Genomic DNA, 12139 nt, shown 5'->3' with positions numbered 1-12139 from the left:
AATTGGGAAGAATGGCCCAAATTATGAGGCCATTCTGCTTTTTCTGTCTCTCTTAGCAAAAGCAAAGATTGCTAAAACAGATAAGAAAAATGATGTTGATGGAGAACATTGTAGACCAGATGCCCTGTCATGGAGTGATGATACGATTGTTCCTGCAGTTCCCCAATCTGAAACACAGCAACAAAGAGGAACCAAGCAGAGGCAAGAAAGTCTCCACAGGAAGAGGGAATCAAAGGTTAAGACAGAATCAAAGGACACGGACCACTCTGAAGTAAAAATACTCAATTGGAGGAGGGACAATTTCAATAGGATAAGAACAGATCTGGCTCGGATAAATTGGAATCAAAGATTGGCAGGCAAAACTGTAATTGAACAGCGGGCAGGCTTTCAGGAGGAGACAATTCAGGTACAGTCTAGGCACATTCCCGTGAGGGAGAAAGGTAGGGCAACTAAAGCCAGAGCTCTCCGGATGACAAAAGAGATAGTGAGTAAGATGAAACGGAAAAAAGGGGCATATGATAGATGTCAAGTTGATAACACAAGTGAAAACCAGGTAGAATATAGAAAGTTCAGAGGGGAAGTGAAAAAAGAAATGAGGGGCAAAGAGAGAGTCATAGAGTCAGAGTTATACAGCACGGATAGAGGACCTTCGGCCCATCGTGTCCGCGCCGGCCATCAAGCCCTGTCTACTCTAATCCCATATTCCAGCATTTGGTCCGTAGCCTTGTATGCTATGGCATTTCAAGTGCTCATCCAAATCCTTCTTGAATGTTGAGGGTTCCTGCCTCCACAACCCTTTCAGGCAGTGAGTTCCAGACTCCAACCACCCTCTGGGTGAAAAAGTTCTTTCTCAAATCCCCTCTAAACCTCCCGCCTTTTACCTTGAATCTATGTCCCCTTGTTATAGAACCCTCAACGAAGGAAAAAAGCTCCTTAGTATCCATCCTATCTGTGCCCCTCATAATTTTGTACACCTCAATCATGTCCCCCCTCAGCCTCCTCTGCTCCAAGGAAAACAAACCCAATCTTCCCAGTCTCTCTTCATAGCTGAAGCGCTCCAGCCCTGGTAACATCCTGGTGAATCTCCTCTGCACCCTCTCCAAAGCGATCACATCCTTCCTGTAGTGTGGCGACCAGAACTGCACACAGTACTCCAGCTGTGGCCTAACCAGTGTTTTATACAGCTCCATCATAACCTCCTTGCTCTTATATTCTATGCCTCGGCTAATAAAGGCAAGTATCCCATATGCCTTCTTTACCACCTTATCTACCTGTTCCGCCGCCTTCAGGGATCTGTGAACTTGCACACCAAGATCCCTCTGACCCTCTGTCTTGCCTAGGGTCCTCCCATTCATTGTGTATTCCCTTGCCTTGTTAGTCCCTCCAAAGTGCATCACCTCGCACTTTTCCGGGTTAAATTCCATTTGCCACTGTTCCGCCCATCTGACCAACCCATCTATATCGTCCTGCAGACTGAGGCTATCCTCCTCGCTATTTACCACCCTACCAATTTTTGTATCATCAGCGAACTTACTGATCATACCTTTTACATTCATATCCAAGTCATTAATGTAGACCACAAACAGCAAGGGACCCAGCACCGATCCCTGTGGTACCCCACTGGCCACAGGCTTCCAGTCACAAAAACAACCTTCGACCATCACCCTCTGCCTTCTGCCACTAAGCCAGTTTTGTATCCAAAGTGCCAAGGCACCTTGGACTCCATGGGCTCGTACCTTCTTGACCAGTCTCCTGTGGGGGACTTTATCGAAGGCCTTACTGAAATCCATGTATACCACATCCACTGTGTCACCCCCTCAAAGAATAGACTGGTGGCCAACATAAAAGGGAATCCAAAATTCTTCTACAGGCAATAAACAATAAATGGGTGGTAAGAGGAGGGGTGGGGCCAATTAGGGACCAAAAGAGAGATCTATTCAGAGGCAGAGGGCATGGCCGAGTTACTAAATGAGTACTTTGCATCTGTTTTTACCAAGGAAGAAGATGCTACCAGAGTCTCAGTAAAGGAATATGCAGTTGAGTTACAGGATGGGCTAAAAATTGATAAAGAAGAGGTACTTGAAAGGCTAGTTGTACTTAAAGTAGATAAGTCACCCGGTCCGGATGGGATGCATCCTAGGTTGCTGAGGGAAGTAAGGGTGGATATTGCGGAGATACTGGCCATAATCTTCCAAACATCCATAGATACGGGGGTGGTGCCAGAGAAATGGAGAATTGCAAATGTTACATTCATGTTCAAAAAAGAGTGTAAGGCTAAACCCAGTAACTACAGGCCAGTCAGTTTAACCTCAGTGGTGGGGAAACTTTTAGAAACGATAATCTGGGACAGAATTAAGAGTCACTTGGACGAGTGTGGATTGATGAGGGAAAGCCAGCATGGATTTGTTAAAGGTAAATTGTGTTTAACTAACCTGAAAGAGTTTTTTGATGAGGTATCAGAGAGGGTAGATGAGGGCAATGCAGTTGATGTGGTATATATGGATTTTCAAACGGCATTTGATAAAGTGCCACATGGTAGGCTTATCATCAAGATTGCGACCGATGGAATAAAGGGGGCAGTAGCAACATGGATACAGAATTGGCTAAGGGACAGGAAACAGAGAGTAGTGGTGAACGGTTGTTTTTCGGAGGTGTACAGTGGTGTTCCCCAGGGGTCAGTGCTGGGACCACTGCTTTTCTTGATATATATTAATGACTTGGACTTGGGTGTACAGGGCACAATTTCAAAATCTGCAGATGACACAAAACTTGGAAGGGTAGTAAACAGTGAGGAGGATAGTAATAGACTTCAAGAGGTTATCGACAGGCTGGTGGCACGGGCAGACTTGTGGCAGATGAAATTTGACGCAGGAAAATGCGAAGTGATACATTTCGGTAGGAAAATTGAGGAGAAGCAATACAAACTAGAGGGTACAACTCTAAAAGGGTTACAGGAACAGAGAGATCTGGGGGTATATGTGCACAAATCATTGAAGGTGGCAGGGCAGGTTGAGAAATCGGTTAAAAAAGCATACGGGATCCTGGGCTTTATAAATAGAGGCAGAGAGTACAAAAGTATGGAAGTCATGATGAACCTTTATAAAAGACTGGTTCGGCCACAACTGGAGTATTGTGTCCAGTTCTGGGCACCGCACTATAGGAAAGATGTGAAGGCCTTAGAGAGGGTGCAGAAGAGATTTACTAGAACGATTCCAGGGATGAGGCACTTTCGTTTCGTGGATAGACTGGAGAAGCTGGGGTTGTTCTCCTTGGAACAGAGATGGTTGCAAGGAGATTTGATAGAGGTGTTCAAAATCATGAAGGGTCTAGACAGAATAGAAAGAAAGAAACTGTTCCCATTGGCGGAAGGGTCAAGAACCAGAGGTGACATGAGGAAAAAGTTTTTTTTACACAGCAAGTGGTTAGGATCTGGAATGCACCGCCCGAGGGGGTGGTGGAGACAGATTCAATCATTGCCTTCAAAAAGGGAACTGGATAAGTACTTGAAAGGAAAAAAAATTGCAGGGCTACAGGGAAAGAGTGGGGGGAGTGGGTCTAGCTGGATTGCTCTTGCATAGAGCCGGCGTGGACTCGATGGGCCAAATGGCCTCCTTCCATGCTGTAATCTATGATTCTATGAGTGTTGGGCCATAAAATTCCACACATGGAGAGCTTCTGTTTTCATCGGCAGAAACAGGACATAGTGAGTCACCTCGGATCATTCTTGTGCACCACCTAGTGGTTGATCACATGAGTACTGGTATAGATCGTGAAGCAGATGCCAAGTCAGCTCTGGGAGTAATGGCTGCATAGGGACATGTAAAAATGGAAGGTAGGGGGCAAGGGGAAAATCAAATGTACATGTAGGCTACTTGAGTGGAGTCTTATCCTATCCTGAGCAGAAACCCCTTTTTTGAAAATGTAGGGGTGGGGAAAGATGGACACCAACAGTACTTTTTCCCGTTTGGCTGTGCACTGTCTGCAATGTGAATCGAGACAAGAATAGCTCCCTGAAAATCAGTGCGAAAACATTTTAGGTACATTTACAAAAAGCACTCCCACATATAGCATGTATAATGTTGAAACTTAAATATTAATATTACAACCTTTTCTCCATTATAACACCTCTACATGAATAATCTGCACTAACATGGCATTGTCCTTCATCGGCTATCATTTTATACATAAATGCTACACAATGGTCTTAATGTTGGGATAGTGTTTCCTTCCAAAAGGTAAGTGCACCAATTATAGGTGATCCAATAAAAATATTTAAAATGGACAATTATTGCAGCTAACAAAACATTTTGAATTCCATAATTCCCTTCTAGTGTTGTGTAATTATGTGATCACTTAACATATTACATCTTTCCTACTCAACTCAGCTTCAATAAGAAACCATGCAATTTGGTAGACTGGGAGGTTGGGGAGATTACACTGGCAGTTTGTGATAAGTGCAGTTTATCAGTTGAAATTGTGCAAATCTCAGCTCAGAATTGAATCATAGAATCATAGAAGTTACAACATGGAAACAGGCCCTTCGGCCCAACATGTCCATGTCGCCCAGTTTATACCACTAAGCTAGTCCCAATTGCCTGCACTTGGCCCATATCCCTCTATACCCATCTTACCCATGTAACTGCCCAAATGCTTTTTAAAAGACAAAATTGTACCCGCCTCTACTACTGCCTCTGGCAGCTCGTTCCAGACACTCACCACCCTTTGAGTGAAAAAATTGCCCCTCTGGACCCTTTTGTATCTCTCCCCTCTCACCTTAAATCTATGCCCCCTTGTTATAGACTCCCCTACCTTTGGGAAAAGATTTTGACTATCTACCTTATCTATGCCCCTCATTATTTTATAGACTTCTATAAGATCACCCCTAAACCTCCTACTCTCCAGGGAAAAAAGTCCCAGTCTATCCAACCTCTCCCTATAAGTCAAACCATCAAGTCCCGGTAGCATCCTAGTAATCTTTTCTGCACTCTTTCTAGTTTAATAATATCCTTTCTATAATAGGGTGACCAGAACTGTACACAGTATTCCAAGTGTGGCCTTACTAATGTCTTGTACAATTTCAACAAGACATCCCAACTCCTGTATTCAATGTTCTGACCAATGAAACCAAGCATGCCGAATGCCTTCTTCACCACCCTATCCACCTGTGACTCCACTTTCAAGGAGCTATGAACCTGTACTCCTAGATCTCTTTGTTCTATAACTCTCCCCAACGCCCTACCATTAACGGAGTAGGGCCTGGCCCGATTCGATCTACCAAAATGCATCACCTCACATTTATCTAAATTAAACTCCATCTGCCATTCATTGGCCCACTGGCCCAATTTATCAAGATCCCGTTGCAATCCTAGATAACCTTCTTCACTGTCCACAATGCCACCAATCTTGGTGTCATCTGCAAACTTACTAACCATGCCTCCTAAATTCTCAACCAAATCATTAATATAAATAACAAATAACAGCGGACCCAGCACCGATCCCTGAGGCACACCGCTGGTCACAGGCCTCCAGTTTGAAAAACAACCCTCTACAACCACCCTCTGTCTTCTGTCGTCAAGCCAATGTTGTATCCAATTGGCTACCTCACCTTGGATCCTGTGAGATTTAACCTTATGTAACAACCTACCATGCGGTACCTTGTCAAAGGCTTTGCTGAAGTCCATGTAGACCACGTCTACTGCACAGCCCTCATCTATCTTCTTGGTTACCCCTTCAAAAAACTCAATCAAATTCGTGAGACATGATTTTCCTCTCACAAAACCATGCTGACTGTTCCTAATCAGTCCCTGCCTCTCCAAATGCCTGTAGATCCTGTCCCTTAGAATACCCTCTAACAACTTACCCACTACAGATGTCAGGCTCACCGGTCTGTAGTTCCCAGGCTTTTCCCTGCCGCCCTTCTTAAACAAAGGCACAACATTTGCTACCCTCCAATCTTCAGGCACCTCACCTGTAGCTGTCGATGATTCAAATATCTCTGCTAGGGGACCCGCAATTTCCTCCCTAACCTCCCATAACGTCCTGGGATACATTTCATCAGGTCCCGGAGATTTATCTACCTTGATGCGCGTTAAGACTTCCAGCACCTCCCTCTCTGTAATATGTACACTCCTCAAGACATCACTATTTATTTCCCCAAGTTCCCTAACATCCATGCCTTTCTCAACCGTAAATACCGATGTGAAATATTCATTTAGGATCTCACCCATCTCTTGTGGTTCCGCACATAGATGACCTTGTTGATCCTTAAGAGGCCCTACTCTCTCCCTAGTTTCTCTTTTGCCCTTTATGTATTTGTAGAAGCTCTTTGGGTTCTCCTTTGCCTTATCTGCCAAAGCAATCTCATGTCCCCTTTTTGCCCTCCTGATTTCTCTCTTAACTCTACTCCGGCAATCTCTATACTCTTCAAGGGATCCACTTGATCCCAGCTGTCTATGTATGTCATATGCCTCCTTCTTCTTTTTGACTAGGGCCTCAATCTCCCGAGTCATCCAAGGTTCCCTACTTCTACCAGCCTTGCCCTTCACTTTATAAGGAATGTGCTTACCCTGAACCCTGGTTAACACACTTTTGAAAGCCTCCCACTTACCAGACGTCCCCTTTGCCTGCCAACAGACTCCACCAATCAACTTCTGAAAGTTCCTGTCTAATACCATCTTAAAACTAATGGAATTATGATCACTGGTCCCAAAGTGATCCCTCACTAACACTTCTGTCACCTGCCCTTCCTTATTTCCCAAGAGGAGGTCAAGTTTTGCCCCCTCTCTAGTCGGGCCATCCACATACTGAATGAGAAATTCCTCCTGAATACACTCAACAAATTTCTCTCCATCCAAGCCCCTAATGCTATGGCTGTCCCAGTCAACGTTGGGAAAGTTAAAGTCCCCTACTATTACCACCCTATTTTTCTTGCAGCTGTCTGTAATCTCCTTACATATTTGCTCCTCAATTTCCCGTTGACTATTTGGGGGTCTGTAGTACAATCCTATCAAAGTGATCGCTCCCTTCTTATTTTTCAGTTCTACCCATATAGACTCAGTGGGCGAACCCTCGGATATATCCCCTCTCACTACTGCCGTGATGTTCTCCCTAATCAAGAACGCAACTCCCCCTCCTCTCTTACCTCCTGCTCTATCTTTCCTATAGCATCTGTACCCTGGAACATTGAGCTGCCAGTCCTGCCCCTCCCTTAGCCATGTTTCAGTAATAGCTATAACATCCCAGTCCCATGTACCCATCCATGCCCTGAGTTCATCTGCCTTGCCCATCAGACTTCTTGCATTGAAATAAATGCAGTTTAATCTAGACTTCCCTTGGTCTTTGCCCTGCTTTCTCAGACCATCTGTCCGGTCATGTTTTGTACACTCTCCCTTACTGCCTTTTGTTTCTGTCACCACTTTACTTCCCACTGACTTCCTGCATCGGTTCCCATCCCCCTGCCACATTAGTTTAAACCCTCCCCAACAGCACTAGCAAACACTCCCCCTTGGACATTGGTTCCAGTCCTGCCCAGATGCAGACCGTCCAATTTGTACTGGTCCCACCTCCCCCAGAACCGGTTCCAATGGCCCAGGAATTTGAATCCCTCCCTCTTGCACCATCTCTCAAGCCACGTATTCATCCTAGCTATCCTGTCATTACTACTCTGACTAGCCCGTGGCACTGGTAGCAATCCTGAGATTACTACCTTTGAGGTCCTACTTTTTAGTTTAACTCCTAACTCCCTAAATTCAGCTTGTAGGACCTCATCCTGTTTTTTACCTATATCGTTGGTACCTATATGCACCACGACAACAGGCTGTTCACCCTCCCCCTCCAGAATGTCCTGCAGCCGCTCCGAGACATCCCTGACCCTTGCACCAGGGAGGCAACATACCATCCTGGAGTCTCGGTTGCGTCCGCAGAATTACTTCCAACAATAAAAGTTTTACATTGATATGCCACCTAATAGACATTAAATTTTACATCTACACACGTTTCATTGTTTTGTTTATACTGAAGCACTGCCGCTTGTCAAAGCTGCACCTAGTTTAACCAGCGACTTTTACTTACCATCCATTTCTACCAGGAGTTGATTTAGAGTGTTCTCCTGCTCACTCTGCCCTCCAAAATTACCTCGACCCCTTTTCCTTCCAACTGCATCAATCTCATCGATGAAAAGGATACAAGGAGCATTTTTACGAGCCATTGCAAACAGGTCTCGCACCTAGAAGAGACAGGTTACTTGAGATGTGCACACAGTGTAAACTTATTGAAACCAGGCTGGTTTGTTTTCATTAATATATAGAAAGAAAAGAAAGACATGCATTTATATAACGCTTTTCATGACCTCAGGACGTCCAAAGCGCTTTACAGCCAATGAAGTACTTTTTGAAATGTAGTCACTAATGTAATGTAGGAAATGCGGCAGCCAATATTGGTTGCTCCTGCTCCTCTTCGAATAGTGCCATGGAGATCTTCTATGCCCACCTGAGAGGGCAGACCAGTCCTTGTTTAACGTCTTATCCGAAAGACAGCACCTCCGACAGTTCAGCACTCCCTCAGCACTGCAATGGAGTGTCAGCCTAGATTTTGTGCTTAAGTGTCTGGAGTGGGACTTGAGGAGTGTTAGGATACATGGATTTCCCATATGGGGAATTGCTGATCTCAGCTGTGGCATCAGGGAGGAGCAAAACAATAGCCTAGTATTTCCCTACAAGGGGGAAAAGAAACCTCTGGCTCCTCTTCTGCCACCCACAGGGAGATACACAAATGTGAAGAGGGCTCAGCATCTGCTTGCATGGCATGGGGAGGGACTGAAAATGAGGGGTGAAAACAGAAGATACTTGATAATGCAGATTTGTCACAAGTGAAGCTGTCTCCATGATGCGATTATGAAGGTCCATCGTAGAACCACAGAAATCACAGCACAGGAAACGACCATTTGGCTGATAGTGCCTGTGCTAGTGTTAGCTCTTCTCAAATATACATGGATCACAAGATCTCAAAATTCGTTATTTTTGAATTACAATTACTGTTGTTATATAGCTAAGTGCAGCAACCATTCTGCCCCAGCAACATCCCACAAACAGTACATCTGTGTTTTTGGTAATGCTGATTGAGGGAGGAATGGTGGCCAGGATGTCAAGAGAAGTCTTCAAATAGTGCCACAGGATCCCTTTAACATCCACCTGAACTACTTCAAGGAAGATTCGGGGCCTTGATATAATGTTGCAACCAAAGGAAAGGAACTCTGACAATGTAGCACTTCCTCAGTGCATTCTCTCTCTCTCTCTTGTATATGCAATACATGTAGTAATGTTACCTGTTAAACTGTTGATAACAATAAGAAACATGTAAGTTTAATAAACAGTATATAACACATGATGAGATTGAAAGAGGAATGATGACAGTGCTGAGATCACAGAATGCAAATTTCCAGTTTACATCGAGTCCTATTAGCAGTTCAGGTTTATCTATATTTAGGCAATACAGGGTTCCAAACCTCCATTCCATTTACAATAATTGAGATTTTGATCTCGGAAGCAGTCCCTATTGATGTAACATGATGCTTCAACTTTGCAGTTTTACTGCTGGATCTCTGAATAAAGACTGCCGAATTAAGTACTGAACCCAACAGATTTATAATCACTTCTTTATTTTTTACACTGATTAATGTGCATGATAAACATCTCATCTTCGCTTCCATCAAAAATTTTGAGTATGTATATATTTTACGTATATTATACTGGCAAATCTCCCATAGTTTTACTCATAGAATCACAGAAATTTACAGCACAGGAGGAGGCCATTCGGCCCATCATGTCTGCGCCGGCTGAAAAAAAGCTATCCAGCCTAATCCCACTTTCCAGCTCTTGGTCCATAGCCTTGTAGATTACAGCACTTCAAATGCACATCCAAGTACTTTTTAAATGCTATGAGGGTTTCTGCCTCTACCACCCTTTCAGGCAGTGAGTTCCAGACCCCCACCACCCTCTGGGTGAAAAAATTTCTCTTCACCTCCCCTCTAATCCTTCGACCTATGACTTTAAATCTATGCCCCCTGGTTATTGACCTCTTTGCTAAGGAAACTAGGTCCTCCCTATCCACTCTATCTAGGCCCTTCATAATTTTATATACCTCAATTAAATCTCCCCTCAGCCTCCTCTGTTCCAAAGAAAACAACCTCATCCTATCCAATCTTTCCTCATAGCTAAAATTCTCCAGTCCTGGCCACATCCTTGTAAATCTCCTCTGTACCCTCTAGTGCAATTGCATCTTTCCTGTAATGTGACCAGAACTGTACGCAGTACTCTAGCTGTGGCCTAACTAGTGTTTTATACAGTTCTAGCATAACCTCCCTGCTCTTATATTCTATGCCTCGGCTAATAAAGGAAAGCATCCTGTATGCCTTCTTAACCACCTTATCTACCTGTCCTACTACCTTCAGGGATCTGTGGACAAGCACTCCAAGGTCCCTCTGTTTCTCTACACCTCTCAGTATCCTCCCATTGATTGTGTATTCCCTTGCCTTGTTTGCCCTCCCCAAATGCATTACCTCGCATTTCTCTGGATTGAATTCCATTTGCCACTTTTCTGCCCACCTGACCAGTCCATTGATGTCTTCCTTCAGTCTACAGGTTTCCTTCTCACTATCAACCACAAAGCCAATTTCTGTATCATCTGCAAACTTCTTAATTGTGCCCCCTACATTTAAGTCTAAATCATTGATATATACTACAAAAAGCAAGGGACCTAGTACAGAGCCCTGCGGAATCCCACTGGAAACAGCCTTAGAGTCACAAAAACACACGTCGACCATTACCCTTTGCTTCCTGCTACTGAGCCAATTTTGGATCCAACTTGCCACTTTCCTTGGATCCCATGGGCTTTTACTTTTCTGACCAGTCTGCCATGTGGGACCTTGTTAAAAGCCTTGCTAAAATCCATGTAGACTATATCAAACACGCTACCCTCATCGACCCTCCTTGTTACTGCCTCAAAAAATTCAAACAAGTTAGTCAGACATGACCTTCCCTTAACAAATCCATGCTGACTGACCTTGATTAATCTGTGCCTTTCTAAATGACGATTAATACTGTACCTCAGAATTGCTTCCAATAATTTAACAGTACTTTGACAGCACTACAGTGGGGCCTGCTAGAGTTTGGCAACATGGGTGCCCTTTGATCTGACATTACTGTGCAGAAGATGCTGGGGTTCACCAAAACTGTGGAGGGAGAATCTGAGGTTTGGTACAGCCCGGGTTAGAATGTGAGGTTTGGCTTACTGGTGGATTTGTGGTGTCTAACAGTAGTGAAGGAAAGGGTAGGATTAAGGCCTGGTAATTGGTGGGCAGCATCCCATGCCAGGCAGCACTGGTTTGTGACTTTCTAAGAGATCGCTGTAAACAATGAATTTGATATTTTGTCATGGGTTCCTGGATGTGCATCTGTGTTTGTCTGTCTGTCTGTCTCTCCTTATATAGTTATAAGGAAATCTAAATGTTTCAATTACTATCAGCAAAACACAGGTGAACAATTACACTAATCAAAATTCAACTCTTTTGTTTGGCGGGGGGGGGGGGGATCTCAAATTAGGAAGCTGAAAGGCACTCTTATTCCTGCGTTTGGTGTCTCAGTTGTTGCTAAAGTTTCACTAATTAGAATGCTAACATTTTCTGAGCGCCAACAATAACAGATGTGAATTGGAGGCTTTACTCTCCCTTTCTCTGACTTCCATCTAGTCACTAATTACGTCAACATTTTCTATCACCACAACACAGGTAATAATCAGATGGTAATTAGCAACAACTTTCTTCAAAATTCACCTCATTTGTTTTGTTTGTAAAATGAAATCAAATTATGAGAAAAGACACTATGGCTCTCTCACAGCTTAATGTGCTTTCTGACGGTTACAGAACGCAAAATAAAAGCTATTACAGGTGTGTCTCTTACATATGGACACACAAATAGCCATTTTGTTTTTTAAAAAATAGCCCATTTTAAAAACCCAAAACAAACAAACTTTACCTGAATAAAGTTTTGAAATTTGTACTCCACTCTTTCTTCAAATAATTTTGAAGAACAGCATAACAGAAACTGCTAGAAGCTAAAGAAAAGAATATTTCAGCAGTTCAACT

General features: G+C 43.7%; 1 protein-coding gene across 2 annotated transcripts in view; it reads right to left on the bottom strand.

Moving 5' to 3' along the window:
• The window catches only part of afg3l2 (AFG3-like AAA ATPase 2), a 66339-nt gene that overhangs the window by 22968 nt on the left and 31232 nt on the right, over positions 1-12139 (bottom strand). For both annotated transcript variants that reach the window (XM_067978248.1, XM_067978249.1), the window contains exon 10: positions 8071-8224. In XM_067978248.1, the coding sequence (XP_067834349.1) occupies positions 8071-8224 (154 nt within the window). The remainder of the gene's footprint in view (positions 1-8070; positions 8225-12139) is intronic.

Source organism: Heptranchias perlo, chromosome 3, assembly GCF_035084215.1.
Source record: "Heptranchias perlo isolate sHepPer1 chromosome 3, sHepPer1.hap1, whole genome shotgun sequence".
Classification (NCBI taxonomy): domain Eukaryota; kingdom Metazoa; phylum Chordata; class Chondrichthyes; order Hexanchiformes; family Hexanchidae; genus Heptranchias; species Heptranchias perlo.
The sequence above is the reverse complement of the archived record's forward strand: the minus strand, read 5'-3'. Positions and strand labels throughout refer to the sequence as shown.